Below are 25,298 nucleotides of genomic sequence, written 5' to 3'. Positions count from 1 at the left end.
TATGAATATATATACACAATACTTTGAAGTTGAAACATAAATAAAAAACAAATATAGGTGTAAAGAAGAAATTAATATTATATAACAATAATATTTATAAAGTTTTCTAATGACTTTAATATTTTTGCGAGAAATATCACAACATGGAATCATAACGATCGTTAACGTCCTATATCACACTTATATTTGGATGTTACTATGTGAAGAATCCAAAGTCGATTGTAGTTATTTTTGTTCCACATTAAACAAGTATTTGGATGTCAATGCGATATGTTAAGGTATGTATTAAGCATAATACATATGTTGTCCCCATTTAAACTGACAAGTTACTGACTCCATTATACCTCGGGTATAGATTGTGTTTACCTGTTCACCCCTAATTGACTCCAACCCCCTAATGATTGATCAAAACATTTTAAGCTTATTTAAACTTTTTGTAAACATTTTTAAACAATAAAAGTTGAACCATGGACTTGCTTTCCAAGTTCTGTTTACATGCCTTCATATAAAGTGTTGAGGACTTACTTGTTTTCCCCACGTTACGTGGTTATAATTTACCCCTTTTTGTTTGTTAATTATCAACATTTTGTGTTGAGAATTTTCAACATTTTTGTGTTAAATTTAAATTCTTTTAAGCGCTTTGCAGTTTTAATAGTTTTATCATATTGATTTTCAGTATTTGTATTTAAAGAAAGAATAATGATTCTATTGATCAATCACCAACAGACTCGTGTATAACTGACTAATAATATTTTTGCCTTCATCGATATGACTTAACATGGAGTCATGTACTGCTTCATATAGGTAAAGTCACTAGCATAGGCGGATAATTTGTATTATATCACTATGACACTTTGTCAAGCCAATACACATCAAACAATGATCTTGTTGACTTTTGATCTACTATATTCGTGTGCTAGGATCATTAAAGATAATTTCATATCATTTTCCAAAGGTCGGATCAATTTTCAAACTTTTTATAAATTTTAAAATATTTAACTTCCTCTAAGCAGGAACTCCCTCTAAACGAAAGAATATCTTTATGAAACTTCTTCTGATTTTCATAAAGAGAGTATATTTTTTTTTGCAAGTCAAGTGACTCATTTTTGTTTTTCTTAAGGCAAACTAAAAGTCTTTTTGGTGAATTAAACTTAACTCATTTCCTCCATCTAAAATGTGACATATTTGAAAAATATTTATAAATTTACATATAAAAATATATATACAGTTGTTTTAATCAAAATTGATCATGCCGAACGATTCGACCTGAAATTCAAATAGGGCATGATCGATGGCTTTAGTGAAAAGGTCAACAAAGATGCTGTCAGATGGAGTATCTTAAGCTTGCATTATAACATTGTATAAAAAAGTTTAAAAGATTCAAAGTAAAACCTAGTAGCTGATGCTGGATCCATCACTTGAGAGAAGTAGTTGAGCGAATTGAGGTTGAGAAACACTTGACAAGTTGTGATTGAGCCATTTGAACATGGTTGACATTGTTGAAGCACAAAGTACCATATGAAATATTTCCCATTCCTTGAAGTTTGCCCCTGTCGCTTTCAAAAGACTCGAATCCGCCATAGAATGGTTTAGCATAAAATATATATAAAGGGTCCTTCTCCCATTATATGTCGGGTGCAAGCACTATATAAGTACCTAATTCTATTGATAGTCCTCCGTGATTGACCATACATGCACTAAGCGTTTAAAAGGACATGGGTCCCTGAGACATTTTTGTCTCAGGAAGGTCAACCATAAACTGATTAAACTTGATTTTATTTCCAAAAAACAATTTAATTCTTGTTGAAGCCTCACTTGATGAAGAATAGTCCTTAGGAATCCAAGCAAAAACTTGTTCCTTGGTTTTGCCAACTTTGGACTTTTCTTTTCTTGATGTTAAAACTGTTTTTTGTGAATCCTCAAACTTTACAGTCTTGGGATCCTTTTTGATTTTATCATTTTTAGTTTTCAAAAAATGTTTGTTTGTGCGTTATATTAACTTTGGATCTCACATCCACTTCACTGGGTTCACTATCAGCTTGATCAGTCCTTGAATCTGGGCTACTAAAAACTCCATTTGGGGACTAACTAAGACGTCTTTGAATATCAATTTGTTTCTTGAACCAGTGCTTGCAATGTCTTGAAAGGTGAGACAAATGACCACAAACAAAATAACACTTTCTCCTAGGAGAACCATAGAACTTATCAGTAATATAATATGGTTGATGCGGTGGGAATGGTGATCCATGGAAAAGGAGCACGATTGTAAAAACTGTTAGATCCATAACCACAAAATCATTCATATAGTAAGAATCAACATAATTTTGTTGATAATGACCATAGTAGTTGTTATCATAGAAGTTGTACGGCTGAGGATTTTTTAATTGATTTGTTGTTTGAGAAAATGATCGTTTACTTGGTGGAACATACTTTACATGAAGTACTAGCTTTCTCATTTTCCAAAACTCTGCTTTTACTTGAATTATCCTCTGATGAACAACTTGATATGTTCACCTCAACAGGGCTTTTGTCATTGACACAATTTACAATAGAAGTTTCAACATAAACAGTTTCACAATCATACCCATTTCCGTTTCCACCACCCGCTTTCTTCTACACAACCTGCTGAACAAGATAAATCAATACTAGAACTAACTGGCATCGGGATTTGATCGACAGTCTTGGAACTAGAGGAACAAATATCTTTGGTTTTAGTACATGATCAATTCCATAGACATTTAGTCCTCTAGTGGGGTATTGAAACTAAAATAGGGTAGGCTAGTGTAGTTGTTATTGAAGAGTGAAGGGACTGCAGTATAATCATAGCCTAATCTTGTCTTTTGTTTCACCCCATATATGCCCAAATGACCCCATTCAATTTATCAGACGCCATTTCAAACCTTTCCACAATTATTTTTCTTTCAGAAAGCTCTAGTTCTAGTTTCTTAATTTTAACATTTAACTCGCCTATTCTCTTTTTATGAAATTTAATAGTTTTATTAGACTGAAAGAATTTATCATACACTTTTACCATGCCGTCATGATGAGTTTTGATTCTAGTAGTGAATACATTTTCTGCATTTTTGTATTCGTCATTATGACTTTTAATGCCTAGATTTCATTGATCAATGCAGCGTTATATAACTCTCTACTTTATATATACATGCTTGAGAGCATGAATGTGTGTGTACCTCGGGAAGGATAAGACTTGCTTGAATGCTTCCACCTGCAGCACACTCAATAATGATAGGACTTTCTTGACTGCTTCTACCTGCAGCACTTGCTCCAACTTTATTTTCTTTGGAATAATTGTTTATTCAGAGCTTGTCGTCCATTTCAAAAGGCTTGATGATAGAAGTCAACTCTGAGAGTGTTATAGTATTCAGGTTTGTGGTTTCCTTGATGGAAGCCACACTGCTGTACCATTTGTAACGCAGTTAATATAACAATTTCATGTTGATCTTAGACAAATCATTGATGATACCGACACTTCTCATTTTTGTGATGAGTGGCTTAAATCTGTCGATGAGCGAGGCAACTGATTCTCCTATAAATGATTAAACATGTTGAATTCTACTTTTAACATCTTCGTTTGATTTTTCCTCATATCCAGATTTCCTTCAAACTCAAGATCGTAAGACATTTTTTTAAATTCGAGTCAAAATAGAATAAAAAAAATTGGACTCAAATAATTTTTTTTATTTGACTAAAAAAACAAACTATTTTTTTTATTCATTTCGATTTTTTTTGCGCTGATCGACTTTTTTCACACCCAATGTTCTTGTTAATTTTTTTTTTGCTAAAAAAATTCTGATCGACTTTTTTCCCGCCGAAAAATATAATCGAATTATTTATTTTTTTCGATTCGAACTTTTTTTCGCAAAAAAAATTCTAATCAACTTTTTTTTAATATAACTCCTAAATTAACAACAAAGTCAAAAAAAACCTTAGTCTAAAAGCCAATAAATCAGCCTAGCTCTGAGTTTTTCAACCGAATATGAACCAAATAAACAAAAACACATATATGATGATTTTCGTGAAGATCTAAGGTGTATAGTACTCCAAAAGAAGTTAATAAACCAAAAACAACCTCAAATCCAACAAAAACTAAGATCAAAACCCAAAAAGTATGATCCGAAATCCACAAAAAGTTGTGTCGAAAGCTCTTATACCAATTGTAGGTCCTCTAGATGGATCTCACAACTTGACTCGGATCAATCCGTGTTGTTAGTTAGCGGAAATCACTAACAACACTCGGATCTTAGTTTCAAACAAAAGAGAGAAAGATGAATTGTTTGGTGAGAGTACTTGCCTCCTTATTGGCAGTACCTTGCCATCATCATCATCATCATCATCATCATCATCATCATCATCCGGTGTTTGACTGATCTAAAGTGGGGGGGGGGGGGGGGATTCAATAGCATGTGTCTCAAATGGTTCGGTTTTATGGTATGCTTGATTGAAAACGTTGATATGAACTTCTCTCAATTCATATTCAACTTTGTGCTTACATATTCTGGTCACACTAACAAGTGGAGTATCTCTCCATGATTCTTTGAGTTAATCTTGGATGACGACGTTCCTGAAGTTACTCGACCAGTTGATGAGGTCTAAGTGGATGAAGATGGTGAAGAGATTGTTCCTAGCTAAGAAAATTTAAAAAGGTTTGTTTGACTCGTGTGGCGGAAGGTTAAAAGTAACGGAAGGTTAATCAGGCATCATGTGGTGGAAGTAGCTAAGTAAAATTGCACTAATTTTGACATTATTTTACTAATCTCATGAAAATAACGTTAAAAGTGGCGGAAGGTTAATCAGGCATCATGTGGTGGCGTTGATAGCCGAAAGACAAGGGCACATGCACCAATCAGCCGGTGTCCCGATGATTGAGTGCTATGTGCCTTATGTCTAAGGCTTGATGCAAAACTACTATCGAGCTGGGGGTCTCACCGGAAGCAGCCTCTCTATCCCTATGGGATAGAGGTAAGGCTGTCTACATCTTACCTTGCTCAGACCCTACCATAGCATTGCTATTGGTGGGATATACTGAGTACGATGATGATGATGATGATGATGTTTGTTTGACTCGTTCATGAAGCCAAAACACAAGAATGCTTACAAGTACTCGAGTAAGAATCCATAGCGAAATTTCTGGATGTTTGCGAAGTCTGAACCTCCTATTAAGGAATCTGAACATGGTGATGATGATGAGTCGGAAGCTACCGAGTCGAAAGGCAATGAGGCAAGACCAGAACAACCCTGGCTATGAAGACCACTAAAGCCCCTGAATGAAAGAGGAAAACCATGACGCTCTGTTAGTGTTGTTCCTCAAGCTAGAGCGCTTCACCCCATCAACCCCTAAAGAAAACAAAGACGGTCGGTGAACCTTCCAAGCAATTGAGAATAAAGCTCAAGACAACGATTGCTGAAAGTCATTCGCCATAGACAATTGCAACATTATCCCATCCTTAATCCACCCTTCGTTTCATCACCCACTACAAGAAAAGTGTGCATTTGCGCCGCCGCCATTAGCGGCGACCCTACCATTAGCGGCGACAAGCTCCTTTGATCCGTTTTCACATGGGTGGGGTAACCCTGGCCGTTGATAAGAGGGAGATCCAAGGGCCATGGTTTTATTCTCTCTAAAATGAATGGCGGGATATTTCCTTGAACCGAGTTTAGGCTCGTTTAAGGTTTTTTTTTCAAGTATATAAAAGTAATTAAAAACGTATACAAATTGATTAATAAATAGTAAAGAGCCGAGCCTAAGCTGGAAAAAAAAGACTCACGAGCCGAGCTCTAGCTTTAGAAAAAGAGATCGAAACGAACCGAGCTCGAAAGTCAAAATGAGCCGATCTTGAGTCTAGTTGGGCTCGGCTCGGCTCGTTTACACCCCTACCACTCTTACTTGTATGCTCATTGTTTTATAAACTGACATTTGTGTTAACGATTCTGTTCATGTCAAACTCGTTCATGTTCATGTCAAACTCGTTCTCTCATTTTCTAAACTTTTCTAAACTGACATTTGTGTTAAGTGTATTGATAATATGTAGTTTTGTTTTAACTTATAGTGTATACCTTATTTTGTAGGATCAAATTCATGTTTCAAGACCCGAGATTTATAGCGCATCCACAAATCTCACAATTTACGGATTCGAAAGAGGCATCAAATAAAGAAACAACGTTGATACGGACGAGAAGGACGAGATATGGACTAGTTAGTTTTGTGTTTTAAATATTTGACTTGAAACAAAGTGTATGTGGCATGCTTTATTGTTTCTTCTATGTTTGAATTAAACAAAATGTGTATATATATATATATCCATTGGGTGCGGTTTGTATTTGGAAAAAATTTGAATATATTTGTAGTAGCTTCAAAAACCTGGGAATGCCGAAAGCAAAAAAAACGCGCGAAAGCAAGTATTAGCGACGACAGTTAGTGCAATAGCGGTGACAAATTCGTCGCTAAAAGCCCACCGGAGCTGGAAAATCGGATTCTGGCCACACTTTTTGCGGTGACATTGTCGCCGCTAATGCTCTCAGGGACCATTTGCGACGGAAAATTAGCGGCTAAAAGTCACTTTTTTTGTAGTGACCATCACCACCCAGCCGGATCCAGACGTTGCTTTTCCCAAGACAATGAAGCGAACTAAAGCCGAGTTGAAGAAAAAGTAAATTAAACCAGCCAAATAAACCAAGCCAGCCGAAAAAAACAAGACCAAACCCACATCTGCTCCACACTCACCTTCACCTAGCCCTCCCCCGTCCTTAGACCTTAGTCCACCTACATCTCCACCACCTCAAACTTCTGAACCTTCCCAAACCCCGACCTTACCTACTCCTACCTCAATCTAGATGCCGACCTACCTTTTAGCACACCTCCTACCTCACATATAGGACCCACAACTACCTCTAACACCACACAAACCATCCAAACTACCACTTTACCTTCTCACTCCATCACTATTCCTATTCCCACCTTTACACTTATCCAAACCATTGCACCGATTACAACAACCACCCAGCCAACCCAAACAAGGCTTACCAATCCAACCAATCCTAACCTACACATCACTCGTAGTCTCTCCCACTTGACCAACCTTGACCACTACTCAATCTGAAACCCCTCCAACCACGTCTACTCTAGTGGCCCTTTCCCAAAACTAGTGCATGGTGCCAAGTGTATGAGATCTCTGAATATTATAGACCCAGTGTTGGAGGTTGACTGATCTTGAAGAATCCAACCGAAAGAGGTTGGAGCATAATTTAAATATGATCGATCGATAAGGCAAGAAGAGAAAATACTGAAAGTCTTGAAACTAAAAGACGAGCTGAAAAAACCACGATGAAACAACTCAAAACCAAATTTGAAGTCCTTCAAAAAAATATGACTGATCGACAATCTGTTAATCACCTAAAGAAACAAGGTGAGCCTGATGTAGAGGTCGAAAATCTAAAATTCTTGGTGGGTTCTCTAGAAACAATTGTGGACAGTGAATCACTGAATCGTCTACTAATGAAACTCAAAAGAAAATCATTGAATATCTACAGGCAGAGACTTATTAGCGGAAGCCGTTATCATCGTTAACATCATAATTGAATTCGTGTTGTTCATGTTTCTGTGTATGAATGTGTGTGTGAACAAACAGAAAATGTACAAAATGATATACGAAGAAAGTGAATATTATTGAATATCTTGGTAACCATAAAAGTTTACAACATGTGCTTATATATACAACAATGAATGACGGTTTGGCGGGAGCATGTAACCGTCAAAATAACGGTTGTAATTATCAACCTAAATTAATCCTATGTCCCGACATCCTTATCCTAAGTCAAGATATAATATAATATAAATTTTCATATAATAATATATGTTTAATTTAATATCTAATACTATCCCCTAAATTAAACTATCATCGTTGAAGTCTTTGACAGATTTCCTTTTTCTTTTTCTTCGTGTAGGGCTTCTTCTTTGCTGCATATAAACCATGAACATTGCATATTCCTTTCATAATTGTTTTCTTGTAGTTGTATGACTTCCATCCAAACTTTTGTTTGAAATTATGGATGCATGATCCTTTTCCATAAGTTTGTAGATCTTGATTAAGTACCCTCGTATTCGATATTGTTCTTCCCGTGTGCTCATTTTAATGATGACCACCTTATAACCTTCGCTTTTATATATGTTCTCACGTTGAATGCAAACATTCATTGTATCCCTTATAGAGGCAATTAATTCATCCTTAAATTTGATAAGACTATTATGAATTGTATGCCTCGGTTTTCGATAACAAAAATGTCTTCGTGGTTCCACTGTTTCTTGGTCGATTCTTGATCTTCTTGATTTCCGGAAATTTTCGTAACCAGGATCACTAAATTTTCTTTTTGTCACAAATTATCTTACTTTTGTCACTATAGCCGTTAATATTTTGTCGCTAAAGTTTGTCACAAAATCTGATTTTCTTTTTCTTTTCTGTCGATGCAATGTTTCTTTTTCAATTGGTTGTAGTCTATCCCTTGTATGAATTTCCATATCTTCTTTGAAGAACAAAGCATCGCAATTCTTGTCGTTCAATTCCTTTATCATCGCCGGTGACCGGTTGCGTTGGTCACTTGATTTCTTTAGGCATGCAATATTCCGTGCCTGATAATCCTTTTGTTCTTCGTCATCGCTGCATGTTCCTTTCTGGTGTCGTTGATAACCCACCAATTTCTCTATTGATTCCGTATCCGTATCGTCCTTTTTATCATCATAATCTGTATCACATTCATCAATCCGTCCGGGTTCAGATGTATCACCGTCAGAATGTTCCATTATCATTAATTCCTTTTCCAATTCTAAGATTGCAATTTCTTGTCTCGATTTTGCAATCGCGCGTAATCGCGGGGTTATACGATCGGGATCATTGTTGATTTCTCGCCCGTATTCGTATCCGCATTTTACCGTCTTCATTCTTTTCTTCCCAAGATCATGTAAATTTGATCTTCTCTTTGATTTTCGACCATGGCTCTGATACCACTTTATTAGCAGAAGCCGTAATCATCGTTAACATCATTAGTGAATTCGTGTTGTTCATGTCGAATGTGTGTGTAAACAAACAAAGCATGCAATCGAATTCTTGTATGAACGAATGGATATTTTATTGAATATCTTGGTAACCATAAAAGTTTACAACATGTGCTTATATATACAACAATGAATGACGGTTTGGCGGGAGCATGTAACCGTCAAAATAACGGTTGTAATTATCAACCTAAATTAATCCTATGTCCCGACATCCTTATCCTAAGTCTAGATATAATATAATATAAATTGACATATAATAATATGTGTTTAATTTAATATCTAATAAGACTGTACAATTAAAGCAGTCAAATGCCAAGCAGTAGATAATCAACATGCAGATTGAAGGCAAATACAAAGTTGCTTATGATTTGATTGATCTCGGAAGTGAAGATGTGGAGGGGTTGAAGAAGAGGCTATGAAGTTTCTTTAACCATTGGGATAGTCGAGAGGAGATTTTAGATGATAATGCTCATAAAATTGTTGAAGGTGGTGATCCAGGTGCTCGCACGTATGGTAATGCAACACAGAATGCTGGGGGTGGTGGAAGAAGAGGAGTTAGACAGTGATGAGTCTGATAGTGATGTTGATGAACATGATGATGATGGTGATGATGATGTGCACGATTCTTATGATGATATTGATGGCGATGATGATGGTGGTTGTGATGGTGATACCGGTGTTGGGAACCAAGGGGGTGAAACTGCCACTAATGATGTTGAGGTGCAGGTTGCTGAAGACAACCTGTTTTCGGGACCTCTATGTCCTATTGAGGGAAGTGTTGGTCTGTTATATAAGGTCGATTTAGCCCATTGTTGTCACGGCCGGTCCTTCTCAGGCACCCTCCAAGCCTGATGTCTCGAGAGTTACATCCACTTTTAATAGACATCCTGTCAGGAAGAAGAAGTTCATTCGCATTGATGATCGGTGTAGTTACTAAGACTAAAAGATCCCTACCATTATTTCAGCTTTATTCAATTCACCAAATGAGATCTTGCCAATGAATGGTGGGTGATTCGGAGAGAAATCAGTGATATCACTTATCTTCGCCACCATGAGATGCATATGTTGTTAGAATTGGATCTGAACTACTTTACAAGACAAAAGAACAAAGCCTTGCGGTTTGCATGTTGGAAAATAACAAAATCGAAGTGCAAGCCAAGAAGGGGTTTGAGGATTATAAAGTCAATGAAGGCAAGAACGTGGCTCATCCCACAGAGATAAACGTGCTCACCGGACAGCCGATTGACATGACATCTGGAAATACAAGATGCCAACCATGGTAATATCATTTTTCATGGCGATGTTTTTGATGATGACATGCTGACCGGCGACGCTGCTGTGTACTACAACATTCGAGGCTAGCTACGGTTCTTCGATAAGCACGAACTTCTTCGGCTGGGCGAGCATGACACCTATCCAAGACCTTGGTTTTCGCTACACCGACATCATCAACAAGTTTAACTGGTTTGTCTATCGCATCATTTAGAACCAACTAAATGATATGTATACCAGGAGTGCAAAAAGTGTGCCTTACCAAGTGATTTGGGAATGCCTGGAGGGTAGAGGGATCCCGAGGAAATATATAGAGATAATTATGGATATGTATACCAAGAGTGCAACAAGTGTCCGTGTGCCCGTGATGGATACTAATTTCTTCCCAGTAAATGTAGGCCTTCACCAGGGTCAGCTTTGAGTCAGTTTATTTTTGAAGTAGTCTTGGATGAGTTGTCAAAGTCAATTTAGGAGACACTCCAATGGTGCATGATGTTCGTAGACGATATTGTGTTACTTGCTGAGAGAAAACAAGATCTAAACATGAGGCTAGAGGAGTGGCGAACAACCTTAGAGACAAAAGGTTTAAGGATTAGTCGCCCCAAAAAGGAGTACCTCCACTGTGATTTTGGTGGGGTAATTGACAATGAGGACGTCCTGATCACCATTGAGAGGCAAGTGGTCCATAGGTAACGAAGCTCAAGTATCTAGGATCATTTGTTCGCATCGATGGGGAATTAGACAGTGATGTGGCCCATCGAGTAGGATGGTGTAGATGGAGAGCAACTACAGATATGTTGTGCGACAAGAGATTCCCAACTAAACTAAAGGGAAATTTTTATTGGGTCGCAGTTAGACCAACAATGTTATATGGAACAAATTGTTGGGCTATTAAGAAGGCACACGTGCGGAAGATGGAGGTAGCAGAGATGAGAATGCTACGCTGGATGTGTGGACACACAAGGTTAGACCGAATAAGAAACTGTGTGTTTCGGGATAGATTAGGGGTAGCTAACATATCCGACAATATAAGAGAGTAGAGATTGAGATGGTTTGGACATGTTAAGTGAAGACAGACGTCGAATCCTGTTAGGTCTGTAGAAATGTTTAATATAGAGGGGAGGAGGGGTAGAGGCCGACCTAAATTGACTTGGGATGAGAGGATTACACATGATTTGATAGACCTAAACCTCTCCGAGGACATGGTTGAGGATATGAATTCTTGGAGAGGTAGAATTAAAGTTAATGATTTTTAGGGAGAAAAGAATACCATAAGGGCTTCTCTAAACCTTATTTTGATCACACACCATTATGTTATTTTTTCTTTCATATATTATGTATTTTTATGTAGTAGTATTAGTACTTTTACTACGTGCTATAATTATTTATATTACTGTCGAACTTTGATAACCTCTTATATTCCCTCACACATATGTTTATTAGAGCTGAGGGTCTCTTTGGAAGCCACCTCTCTATCTCATTAGATAGAGGTACCGTGTGCCTACATCCCACCCTCCCTAGACCCTATGTAAAACATTGCTATTGGGGGGATTCCACTGGGTATGATTGATTAAATGATTGATTGATCATTTAGAATCAACTGTTTGATGGACACATCTCATACGATTATGAGACGGACTTAAGCATGGAACTATAGACGGAAGCAACCATGTATACAAAAGCCTATACAAAGACCGTTATGTATCATTTTTTTATACACTGTAATATGCTAATGTATTAGATGGATTTATCAAGTATTTGTTTATCTGCTTTCGTTAAGTGTGTTGTACTAGGCCTAAGGCCTTAAACTACGTAATTGCCCATTTGTACCGGAACATGAGGCCCAATTAAATAACCTAGGTGCATAGGGTATAAATAGCACATTATACACCCATACATCATAAATTTTGCTTTTTCATTCTCTTTCTCTACCTATACTACTTTCTCTCTCTACGGTTTCTTTACCATAGAGTAGCGTTGGTGATTTTCGCTCACTGATGTTACGAATTGATTCGGTTAGATCCATTCATGAGGCCCACAAGTGCACTATATAACATAGAAATACATTTGAAATTGTGATTTATTCTTACCAATCATATTTGGAATACCGACTTACGTACACAACTTTGAGAGTTAAATTATTTTTAATTTTTAATGTTACTTCTTATTTGTTTTTTTTTTAAATTAATCTTTACTTTGTGTTTTTTATATTTATTTTTTCCATTGTAATTAATAGAATGTTATTTTAAATTTATATTATGTTAATAGAATTTAATTAATTTAGTTTTTACATAATGATTGAAAGTTGGATTGTGGTATGATACGCATTTTCAAGGTTGAAAGATGGTTATGAGTAAAATGATGTTACATTAATATTAATGAGAGAGGTTGAAAGATGATTAGGGAAGGGATGGATACTCCCCCACCCTAACGTGTTTTGGGTATTTATATTTATCTGATAGTGACCAAGGGCAGAACATTTAAAGGCAGGGAGGGGCTATGGCCCCATGATTTTAGGTTTAGAAGCAGGTTATACATCTCTGAAAAACAAAGGATTTGAAGTTGGATGATGTTTTCCAGCTGATGCAGTGACAGAGGCTAACAGAGGCGAGCTAGGTGGTTCTGGAAATGAAGAAAAAGTGGACAATAAGAATTCACCATAATTTTTTTTAATCTGTGGAGAAGAAGAAAATGGATGACATGGAAATAGAAAAAAAGTTTATGGAGAAGATGATAGGGAAATAGGGGTATTACTGTAATTTACCTCACCATAAAGCTGTCATCACTCACCAACCATTGTCAAATGAATTAATTAAAATTTGACATTGGTTTTATGAATGAATTAAAAATTTTGGTTCGGTCACTAATCGTGTCTAAACATGTTTCAAAAAAGAGTGTAAATACAAAAGTAATAATAAGAGATGACACAATTTTCACTTTATTCGCACAAAAGTATCTCATCTCGAGTTCTCCTAACATCGACCACATACCTTCTTACACTAAAGAAGCGAATACTAATTATCAGATTTATTAAAATATATTTCGAAACCCCCTTTTAAAGGTTCAAGTTCCGCCACTAATAGTGACGTGTCTTTATCACAATATGTTAAATCTGTCTTGAATTGCGATTATACTACATCATGAATCACCTCATGTAAGTTTTAGGTAATTTTTAATTTAGTAACCAACTTTAAAAGCACGCTACAAAAAAATTGAGCGGTACCGGCGACGTTTTTTGCCGCTAAAGGGTACAAAAATCGCTGCTGTTGGGTCGCTGCTAGTGGCTCGTCGCTAAAGACTAAAGAGTCGCCGCTAATGTGTGAAATTCGTCGCTAATGGATGTCGCTTACATTGCCGGATGGTTTGCCGGTGATGGATTCCTCATTTTTAACGCATCGAAGCTCGATTAACTTACACGAGAGTTTGTTGTTAGTTAAATTGAACTCGAAAACGCAACAGCGCACGATTAATTTGTCATTAAAATCAATTTTTCATTACATGATTTTTATACACATGAGTGGCCGCGCTATAAATAACACTTCATAATTACATGGTTTCTAGATTATTGCAAACATGAGTAGCGAGCTGGAGCTTGAAAGCATGGTTTCCGGAATCTATGGTGGAGCTTGAAAGCACGGTGGCCGGAACCTATGGTGGACCTTGAAAGCATAGTGGCCGGAATCTATGGTGAAGCTTGAACGCATAGGTCTTAATAGTGAAAAACTGGTACTCTTAACAGCGGCGGATGGTCTTGTGGATGGATGTTCGATGGTCTTGATAGTGGAAGTCTGATGGTTTGACAGATGAAGAAGATGGTGGTTCAAAATATGGAAAAACAAATTAGGGTGATGTTTGAGGAAGATGAAGTTAAAATAGTGTGTGTTTGTTTCAGATGAAGAATAAGAGCAGGGAGAGATATGTGTTCTTGGATCCAGCCCTTATCAACGCTCAAACTAAGCCAGCAAGAGGAGCACACGGATCGTGATCATTAGTGGTAACACAATTAGCGACGACAACGAGCGACAGTATCCATGTCGTCGTTAATACTCATTGTTGTCGCTAATATTGTCGCCTCTTACGGTGAAATTTCTTGTAGTAGCAATAATTTGTTAATGGTTTTATGAACCTAAAACCGATTATGCTTTTATAATTTTAACACATTCACGTAGCTTACACAAATGTTATCCAATGATGATTTGAACTTCCTTCAAAACTATTCTGAAGAGAAGTCATTTTATGTTTATATTATTTTAAAGAGTAGACAATTATTTAAGTTACATTACTAGGTTCATGCGTTTCTCATAAGGCTAAAAATGCAAAACCAAAATGTTCATCTTTTTTTGCTAACGATGAGTTTGACTGCCCGTATACTAATTGATGACCAATTCAACAATACAGTGACCATCGTTGCTGGTTGGATTTCTCATAATAATGCATGGAAAAAAGTTGGTACCACGAAATTAAACAGATTCAGCAATAAAGTAATATCATATATTAAGTGAGTATAAAATACATAAGCAAATCCTCAAACAACAAAACAAAGGAACACACAAATAATCAATCAGTCCTCACTGACCACTCCGAAATGTGGAAGATCTTGGGTGCAATATACTAGTAGGAGTAACTGAACATATATCACATGATATTATGAAATCTGATTTCTAAGGATGAGGTAGAGTAGGGATAGGAAAATCCTTGGGCAGTTCAGGAATGGTTGGCAACACAGGCTTAGGGAGGTCATGGAATTCTGGCACCTTTGGTACTTCTGGTTTTGGCAGTGTTGGTAGCTCTGGCTTTGGGATTTCAGGAATGGTGGGCTTCGGAAGCTCGGGAATTTCAGGCTTTGGGAGCACAGGGACCTCAGGTTTTGGAGCCTCGGGAAGAATGGGCTTCGGAAGCTCAGGAATTTCAGGCTTTGGAAGCACCGGGACCTCAGGTTTTGGAACCTCAGGAAGAGTGGGCTTCAGAAGCTCAGGAATTTCAGGCTTTGGAAGCTCAGGAAGAGTGGGCTTTGGAACCTCGGGAATTTCAGACTTCTGGTTTTGGCAGCGTTGGTAGCTCTGGCTTTGGAATTTCTGGAATGGTGGGCTTTGGAATCTCAGGAATTGTCGGTTTGGGAATCTCTGGGATTTCAGGCTTAGGAACCTCAGGAAGTTTGGGCTTCGGAATGTCAGGAAGTGCTGGTTTGGGAATCTCTGGAACTTCTGGCTTTGGAACCTCGGGAATTTCAGGTTTCGGAATGTCTGGAATTGTTGGTTTGGGAATCTCAGGAACTTCTGTCTTTGGAAACTCGGGTACCTCCAAAATGTTACGTGCCTCACCAACCATTTGTCCACCATTGATTGATGCTAAAGTGACTGAAACAAGAATTATTAGGAAGGAATTGAGGTGGGAATGCGCCATTGTTGTTCTTAAGGGTTTAAACTTGTTAATAAGATACTAGGAAAGTGATTTGTAGGTCGTTTGAGGATGTTTAGGTCTGTGTTAATCTGGATATATATAGAAGAAGTGGAAATGTGGAATCTGGACAAAGTAATAAAGTAGATAAAGTTTTGTTGGAATTATTGGTAAACTGAGCATGTTAGCTCAACTTCTCATCTCCAAAAGTACGTGTCCTAATTGTGGTATAAGTCGAGCAGGGAGTTGGTGAGTTGACTTAGAGGTTTGAAATACTTTACCCATCTCCTCATATCTTATTGGTATTTCATAACAAAAAAAACTTTACCCGTCTCCTCATAACTTATAAAACTTTAAATAGATCTTTTTAAAGTTTCTTTATCTAGCTCGTCATCAGGTAGTGATTATGGTGGTCAAGAAGCCATAAGTCTAGTCACACAAGCGACAAGTTGTCTTCCAAAGAATCAAGTACAGTTGCGGTAAAGAATCTAGTTGCACACACGAATGACTAATGATATATTATTTTTGTTCAAGATCCCAAAATCAATTATTTTTCAGGTGTAGGTTTAGGATGTCGTGGGAACTACTTTTACGAAGCGGTTGCCTAGCAAGATATAAATTGGTTTGACATGCGCTTGTTTTTTTGCCATCAGGTCTAATAACGATCTAAACGCCCTATACCACTTGCCATCATTCAACGAGCAAATGCATGGAATGATACTAGGTATCCATTTGATATGAATGAGAAACGTTTTAAGTTAGGTTACCAACTAGCTGATGGTATATACCCTGCTTGGGTGGTGTTCGTAAAAAATACGCTTTCCGATCAAAAAACCCTTAAGTTTGCAAAGGCATAAGAAGTGGCAAGAAAAGGCGTTTAAATGTATTTCAGTTTTTGAAAGCAGAATGGGAAATAATTTGATTATTGGCACGCATCGTTGTCAAAATACTCATGAGACGTAGATTGATCGCTAATCCCAACCACATCGACTAGTAAATGGCCAATTAATTTCTTTTTGTTCAAATTTCGTCAAAATTGAGAAATTTACTTATACATTTTGGTATATATATATATATACATTTTAAAAGTTACATACAAATTTTTATCCAATTAATATCGATTAATTGCTCGTAGTATCATTTAACAAAATATAATCATAAAGGATGAGGGCATGACAATATCTCCGAATTAAATACGTCCACCGACAATGTGGCCGATAAACATTTTATAAGTGTTGGGCCTCATTTTTTTGTCACTTTAATATAGTAATGCATTAGATGGATTTTTCATGTATTTGTTTATTTGCTTTCGTTTAGCATCTTGTAGTGGGCATAAGTCAATAAATTATGTAATTGCCCATTTGGGCGGCTCATGATGGCTTGTAAATAACCTAGGTGCATGAGGTATAAATGACAAATTATACACCCATTCACCATAACTTTTGTTCTTTCATTCTCTCTCTTTAACTCTACTACTTACTTCTCTACGATTTCTTTTCCATTCGTGATCCGAGATTCGAGTATCATTGGTGATTTTTGCTCACCGGTGTTAAGGATTCATCCAAACTTTGTTTTTTAAGCCATTCACGAGACCTATAACTGGTACCAATAGCTTGCGTATTTTCATAACTCTTTAAATGTGAAAACTCAAAAAAAAACTTGTAAATATTTAAATTATGTCAAAAAGATTAAAATGACAAAATGTTTTGTATGTTTATTTCTATTTTTGTTATTTACTTTATATTCAAAATTCAATTTCTACTATTTTATTTTATTTTATTTCAAAATGAAAAGATTGTTCATGCAATGTTCATTAAGTGTTTTGAACCGAGATTGAAATTATATAGAGTGGCTCGAATGGATTTTGTTTCGGGTTTGTTTTGAATCGTTCGTTAAAATCGAGGGTCTGCTTTGAAATTTCCTAACATATGGGGATTTTTTTACCATTTCACGAGTTGGTCAATCCCTATATAAAAAAACATATCTTCATCTTTCCACTTTTTCACAAATCCATCTTTCAAAATCGTCCATATCTTTCTCTCATGATTGCAAGAAATTTGAAACACAATCATCCAATCGACTGCTGAATCACTTGCTAATCATCCTATATTGCATCTTATATCATCCACATAATCATTCTATCAAGGTATTTTCTCTTGATCACACACTTAATCTATGTTCTTTGTCTCCACGAAACCGGACTTAACGTGTCATGTTCACTTGCTTAGGGTGTTTGTTTGCTAGATTACGTTAAGGTTTATTGATACCGATGCGTTGAAGAATCGGTGTGTGGATTTAATTTTATTTTCAACGGGCTTATGATTGTCTTGCAAAATCTATTGGGTTTACGAATTTTGGATGTTTTTTAACATGTCTGGACTTGTTTGCATGGATATGTGAATTTAAGAGCCTCGATGAAATCGAAATTGGATATTTGTTGTGAGATGACATATATGAGATTTAGAGATGAGATTGATCAAATTTACCTTTGGTTTAACTTGCATTCTCTTTCTAACTAACAAAATTTTTCCTTCACGCAAACAGTTTTTGCTGTATTGATCCAACTTGCAAATTGGATATTTTTCAGTTCGCAATATAGATCTATCTTGCAATTACAATCAGTCCCGCATCCAAGTGCCTTCTTGCAATGAAATTTAATATCACAACTGATCAAGTTGCAATTTACTTATCTCGAAATCACAATTAGTGTAACATTTGTTAGTTTTTAAATCCGAATACTTGACCCGTTTTAAAATTTTGATATAATTCGATCCACATTAATTATTGAAAGTATTGAATTTCATGTCATTTATAACTCATGTTTAAAATTTTGTTGTTATGATTTTTATTTTTGTTGTTTACTATGTTACGGAACCGATCACAAACTCTTTTTCGTGTATTTTATTCTCAAATTTTATTTTATCAAAGTCCATTGATTTAAACTTGTCAAAATCAAACTTTCTTTCCTATTGAGTCTTTTTAAACATATTTTTCATGAACCTTGACATGTCTCAATCATTAATTCATCATTTGACTCATTCAATTAAGTGAATTCCATGATTTTCTTCATGTGACTGGCTAGCCATTTGACTAGCCATCAATTTAATTCATTTTGACCTTCTTTTTAACGATTCTTGGCCTATATATACTAGGAAGATGAAGTTATAATATGTTGAAAATATGGGAAAAAAAATTAGGGTGATGCTTGAGGAAGATGAACTTCAAATAGTGTGTGTTTGTTTGAGATGAAGAATAAGAGCAGGGAGAGATATGAGTTCTTTGATCCAACCCTTATCAACGCTCAAACTAAGCCAACAAGAGGAGCACACGAATCGTGATCATTAGTGGAAACACTATTAGCGGCGACAACGAGTATTAGCGGCGACATTATCCATGCCGTCGCTAATACTCGTTGTTGCCGCTAATATTGTCGCCTCTAGTGGTGAATTTTTTTGTAGTGACAATAATTTGTTAATGATTTTATGAACCCAATACCGAATATGCTTTTATAATTTGAACACATTCATGTAGCTTACACAAATGTTATCCAATGAGGATTTGAACTTCCTTCAAAACTATTACGAAGAGAAGTCATTTTAGAGAGTAAACAGTTATTTAAGTTACATTACTAGGTTCATCCGTTTCTCATAAGGCTAAAACTGCAAAACCAAAATGTTCATCTTTGTTTTTTTCTTGTAAAGGGGAGTTTGACTGCCTGTAGACTAAGTTTATATACCACATATATATATATATATATATATATATATATATATATATATATACGTTCCAAAGTTACAATTCTTTTCTCTTGAGTGCAACAAAAGGTGATAGATGTCTCCCACTTTCACGTTCACCACTTGACCGGCCCTTGGGGGTTGAAGGTTCATTTCTTTCTATATATAAGAATTCCAATTTGAGGGTTTATATTATATATTTGAGCTAAGTTATAGGCTTTGAATTTTCCATAGTGCATGCATAAGGAAGAAAACACTTAGAAACAAATGCAGCATAGTGTTTATTTTTCGGATAATCATATGGACCAGAAGCAATTCAACAATACAGTGACCATCGTTGCTGGTTGGATTTCTCATAATTATGCATGGAAAAAAGTTGGTGCCATGAAATTAAACAGATTCAGCAATAAAGTAATATCATATATTAAGTGAGTATAAAATACATAAGCAAATCTTCAAACAACAAAACAAAGGAACACACAAATAATCAATCAGTCCTCACTGAACACTCCAAAATGTGGAAGATCTTGGTTGCAATATACTAGTAGAAGTAACTGAGCATATATGACACTATATTATGAAATCTGATTTCTAAGGATGAGGTAGAGTAGGAATAGGAAAGTCCTTGGGCAATTCAGGAATTGTTGGCAACACGGGCTTAGGGAGGTCATGGAATTCTGGCACCTTTGGTACTTCGGGTTGGCAGTGTTGGTAGCTCTGGCTTTGGGATTTCAGGAATGGTAGTCGTTTGTTTATACTGCAATTGTTAGTGGATTTAAAATATTTTTAACTTGTATAGGAATTTTTTAAGCTATAGTGTACAATTAAAACATATGGCTTCCTGTAAAAGGAGACAAAGTTGCATATAGAGGTGCACAAACCGGTTTAAAACACAAAACCGGTTTGCTTTGGTCAAAAATAGTCAAAATCGGTTTATAATTGGTTTCAGTTTTAACTGAAACTAGTTTCTTGACTATGTTACAATCGGTTTCGGTTCGGGTTTTGACATTTTTTTTCCCTGTTTAGTGGTTTCGGTTTGATGGCACCGGTTTTGTGGAGAAAATTACAAATCGATTCTAAACCAATGGTTTCAATCGATTCCAAATTGGTTTCTCTATGATTAGTTTAAATCAGTTCGGTTTGATTTTCCGATATGTTCAATTAACCTTTAGCTGCATAGCACACAATAAATATATAAATGACAACTTTTGTTAAAATGATTAGATTGTTCGAATTATTTTAATTGGTAATTTTTTTTTAACAATATTCAAATGTTTAGTATGTTAATTAATGTATTAATAAATAATTTAGTTTTCATCTATCATCCAAATTGAACTCTCCAAAATTTTAGTTTCCCTGCTTATTTTTCCTAAAATCTTAAATCCGTCGCTAACTTTCCCCTAAAACTTTTGCCAGTTCTTTGTCCTTTTCGAATATGCTCACGCACGTTTCAGGTTCCAGAAATTTATGGTTTCGAAACAGATGGAAAACAAAGAAGGAAGGACGAGAGAATCATACATGGATGGGGACGAGAAAAAATGGTGCTGAATTGAGAAGCTGTGATTTTTAGATAAGGTAGAATTTCAAGAAAGATCAATCGGAGACGGTAAGTTACGATTAAGTCTTTGTGCTGCATATTCAATCTAATGTAAACTACATGCCGTAATCGTATATATTCTTGTTATCTAACCATGATATTTGTAAATCTTGAGAGTGATTGAATTACTTTTGTGTTTTTAGGGTCTATTGCTCTAAACCATTTGCTTTAAACAGACATAATTTCTTCCTCTCACTACTAGAAAATATGGCTTTAATGACATACAACTTATGACGCACGCTGATTAGTGACTTGCTAAAGCTTGTGTCATAAAAATAATGTCATCTTTTTTAAATTATGAATAATTTATGACGACCATTTTTGTGTGTCATTGTTTAAGTGTTATAACAAAAAATTTGAAAATAAAGAGTACACAAAAACAACATGAGTGTCATCTTATACTTGTAAATAATTATATCCATCTCATACCCACTCATGTAACCCTAATATCCATCCCCATCTCTCTCTGCAACACATATCGCCGCCTCTCTTCACAACCCAATGAAACTGTAATATTTCTGCATCCAAACTCACTCTCTCTTCACAATCAAATGGCCAGCAACAATCCAAACCACCGCCGTCGAAGAGGAACACGCCGGAGCACAAATCCATCCGAACATCAAGGTTGAAGAAGCTTTTCTAATGAATGTGAAAGTGCTAAATCGTTTTAATTTCTCTTTTTGCCTTTATTCACAACGGATTCATTCTAATTTCACCGTTCACGATGAGCCTCTTCTCACGCCACTAATTTTAGGTATACTTGTTCTGTTGATTCTGTTTAGTTATATAGTCATTCAGTTTGGTAATTAATGACCTAAATTCAACCACCCTAATTTATGAAATGATTGTCAGAGATTATAGGAGAAAAATAATGCTTGAAAGTGATTGAAATTGGTTATTGGTGTTATTGATTAGGGTTTATGAGAATGAATGCTTACACATTATCTGGTTTGACTATGTGTTATCTCGATCTAGGGTTTTTTTTATGGTGAATATTTTTAGGATTTACTTACTATTTATGCAACTTAATCTTGTGTTGTGAACTTCTTTTTGTATAGTTTTTGGGGCTTGTAGTACTCGCAGCCTGGCCTGTTGACATATATGATCCAATATGCATATTTGAAACTCTTGTTTTGGTTCGATATGTGTTTTTAATTGCTATATGTCTATGTGAGCCGACCAATTGTTGATCTCATTGTTTAGCCAGCAAGTTTATTTAGTTATCACTTTAGTATTTGCTGAATATTTTTCAAATAAAGTATTTTCTTTAACTAATTGGAATTAAAAATGACAATTAGGTCCTTGTGACTTCCTTGAACTGTTGATGATCTTTGGTTCTAGGTATAAGTTTATTTCAGATATGCTTATGTTAGAAATCAGTTACATATCTTTTGGCTTTCTTACTTATTTGGTAGTCTATTTTTCTGTTTGTTTAAATTTGTTTATATTGAGCACTAAGGCGTCACACAAGATCAGGAAAAAAAAACAAAACTCATACCTCACCTAAAGCCACTTACTGGTAAACACAAAATCATAATTATCATAAATATAACTATCATGTACTCTCTTTTGTATATGAATACAAGTTCGGCTGTTTAAAAAGTTTGTGGCTTGCAGCTCGATTGAAAATAGCTCAAAAAAAGCTAGAATCTAAACGAGCTGGCTCGGCTCCGCTCAATTTCTAAACGAGCTGAGCTCAAGGCACGATTGGCTCGGCTCACGGCTCGGTCTTCGCTCGGCTAGATGCATGACTTGTTTAGATTTAACTCTATGTTTTTATATATAATTATAATAATAATAATAGCCCATCAAAATAAGATTCAACAATAAATACAATGCATATATTATGCCATTCGAGCTTTAAAACATCATTAAAAGATCAAATTTAAAACATATAATGTTATTAGTTCTACAGTTACAAATTTTATATAAACATCATATAATGCCATTCGAGCTTACAATATGTTGACTTGCAACAGGAAAAGGACAGTTGAGATAGCTATATGGCCTGAAATGGCACATTTGATGGGAGACGATACAGTTCCAAAAGACATTATCACAATTATAGCCACGATGGCAACAGCGTACCACGGTTAGTATATCTCATCACAGGAAAAAAGGTCATCATATCATTGAAATAGGCTACAAAAAATGTAAAGTCACATGCAGGGCCTGTTTATATTGCTGAAACTGCATTGCAGTGACTAGCATTTGGCTAGGTGAAAACACTTCCTAAACACTTTAGCAGAGACAATAAACTAGAACAGTTTATTAGAGTATAAATAATCTGTTATATCACTAACTTTTACAAAGGAAGCACTATATGATAATGTAATAATTCAACATCTAATCAAGTTAATCACTTATTTAACCACATGAAAAACAATCTATTATATCACTAACTCGTTTATAATAAATTAAAATTATAATTATTAGTTTCTTGTAACTTGTGTTAAATATAGGTTCTTATTGATTGAGTTTCAAGTTATAGAAGTAGGTGATGTACTACTTGTGTGATCCTTACATCAACAGAGTTACTTAAGGTATTATTATTATTATTGTTATTGTTATTGTTATTATTATTATTATTATTATTATTATTCTAATAATAATGGTGTACAACATGTTTGACTGATATTTCTCATGGATATATATTCATTTTTGAAAAGACCAAAAAGGATAACAAAAATCTATTCTTGATGCAGGTATAATGTTTTGAAGAAAAAACTGACTGATTATAAGGTTTCTGAAGAGTAGCAAAACAATCTACTTCAATACTTACATAAAAAAGAAAATGAATATATATGCATTCAGAAAATGGGCGATTATCAGGTATGCATAAACTATTATGATCGATTTGCATATTCAAGTGTAGCACAAAGGTGTTATACTGGTTCTATGGTGTAGTGGTTAGCACTCTGGACTTTGAATCCAGTGACCCGGGTTCGACTCCCGGTAGGACCTATGAAATACCAACTTGAGTTATATAATATATATATATATTATAAATATACATATAAATATATGTGTATATATATGTATATATTTTTAAACACATAAAATCATGACACGCATAACTGCTGTCATCACTCAAGTACTCACTAGAAGAAGGTTTAAGATTCTAACTTGGGGAATACGTGACATACTAACCAATGAATAAAGGACACATGGCCATGTTGTTATAACCGTGCACATGGCCAGGGTGCGATCCGTCCTATCACTGGGCGACATGTCACACCCCGACTTACGGCCTAGGCGTGTGACCAACAGTTGGTACCGGTTTTGTAAATGTATCAGAGTTCAGCGGAAGTCTTTAAAAATATTTGAAATTATAAACTTTTATTTATAATAAAATATAATATATATATTTTGAAACATTAGTTTATTTGTATATTTTAATGAAACATTTTGATTTATTAGAAAACTTCTTAGATAATAAATATCCGAGTGGTTGATTTATAAATCTTGTTTCGTTCTTATAAAACTTGTTTAAATATATATTTTTTAAAATATTTTATTCATTTAAAATTATGAGCCATCTCTACCTTGCGAACATCCACTTCATGAATGGCTCCAATTCTTGATACTATAATTTCCTGAAATGTTAGAAAATACGTCAGCGATATGCTGGTGAATATGCTGACGCTAAAATATTTTTTTTACTTAACTACCCCTCGAGACCACGTAAGTCTCGGCCCATCTTGGCTTAGAAATAATCAAGTTAAAACAATCATCATAAACTTGAGTCTCTGCACTAGGTCACCTCAGCGAAACACCACAGTGTTTATGACATAACTTAGGTACCATAAATATACACATGGTCATTCCCCACTCGGACGTAACTTAGGTCCGGCCCATCGTGGCTGGAGGTCGTGACCAAGCGTGGTGCGATGTGCCCACCGCGTTCCACATATGTAAGGATCCAGAAAAACGTATACCATAGCCTGAGGGCTAGCTTATACTCTTATTTATAATGTTTTTAGAGACACGAAGCCTCATGTAAAGTTTTACAAATAACACGTTTGTTTGTTTGAAAACAAGTTTGTAAAAGTGGGGCGTATTCACCTTTTGTTTGGGATCGGCTTCAAACACCGTCCGTGGGTCTTTCCCTTGCTATCTCGCACCTATAGTACGAGTATAACTTTTTGTTAATACAATCCGGCTTAAGACCTTTAGTCTTAGTTTTATAATCGCCACCTCGATTTACTTTAAAACCTTTAGTTTACAAAGT

General features: G+C 35.6%; 1 protein-coding gene, 1 long non-coding RNA gene and 1 other non-coding gene across 7 annotated transcripts in view; 2 read left to right on the top strand and 1 right to left on the bottom strand.

Moving 5' to 3' along the window:
• LOC143636994 (uncharacterized) overlaps positions 1 to 15,371 on the top strand; it is a 37,053-nt gene extending 21,682 nt beyond the window's left edge. The window contains exon 4 of the long non-coding RNA XR_013154350.1: positions 15,243 to 15,371. This is a non-coding gene — a long non-coding RNA (uncharacterized LOC143636994). The remainder of the gene's footprint in view (positions 1 to 15,242) is intronic.
• On the bottom strand, positions 14,802 to 16,000 carry LOC143636961 (uncharacterized). Of its 5 annotated transcripts, none has more exons than XM_077104459.1 (3): positions 15,557 to 16,000; positions 15,416 to 15,460; positions 14,802 to 15,321 (listed from the first exon to the last, which is right to left on the bottom strand). In XM_077104459.1, the coding sequence occupies exons 1-3, from the start codon at positions 15,740 to 15,742 to the stop codon at positions 15,001 to 15,003; spliced, it is 552 nt and encodes a 183-aa protein (XP_076960574.1). In that variant the 5' UTR covers positions 15,743 to 16,000; the 3' UTR covers positions 14,802 to 15,000. The 5 variants fall into 5 exon arrangements, with proteins under 5 accessions (XP_076960574.1, XP_076960566.1, XP_076960561.1 ...); XM_077104451.1 differs by having other exon boundaries at positions 14,805 to 15,356; positions 15,412 to 15,460; positions 15,557 to 15,997; XM_077104446.1 differs by having other exon boundaries at positions 14,806 to 15,356; positions 15,412 to 15,436; positions 15,485 to 15,996.
• Positions 16,001 to 23,959: 7,959 nt separating this feature from the next.
• Positions 23,960 to 24,031, top strand: TRNAQ-UUG (transfer RNA glutamine (anticodon UUG)). The gene has a single exon. It is a non-coding gene; the product is annotated as a tRNA-Gln (tRNA).
• Positions 24,032 to 25,298: the final 1,267 nt, after the last annotated feature.

The sequence above is a fragment of the Bidens hawaiensis genome, unplaced genomic scaffold, assembly GCF_021521415.1.
Source record: "Bidens hawaiensis isolate Kalapana, Puna unplaced genomic scaffold, B.hawaiensis_p1.1 tig00000599_1, whole genome shotgun sequence".
Taxonomy (NCBI): Eukaryota; Viridiplantae; Streptophyta; class Magnoliopsida; order Asterales; family Asteraceae; genus Bidens; species Bidens hawaiensis.
This window is presented reverse-complemented; position numbering and strand designations above follow the sequence as displayed.

What these genes read in the sequence shown, in the direction of transcription:
- LOC143636961 (XM_077104433.1), bottom strand. Translation starts at nt 15,742, where the DNA reads ATGGCGCATTCCCACCTCAATTCCTTCCTAATAATTCTTGTTTCAGTC. An exon ending in AAAGCCCACCATTCCAGAAA is followed by an intron (nt 15,357 to 15,411) that starts TTCCAAAGCCAG and finishes AAATTCCCGAGG; the next exon opens with TTCCAAAGCCCACTCTTCCT.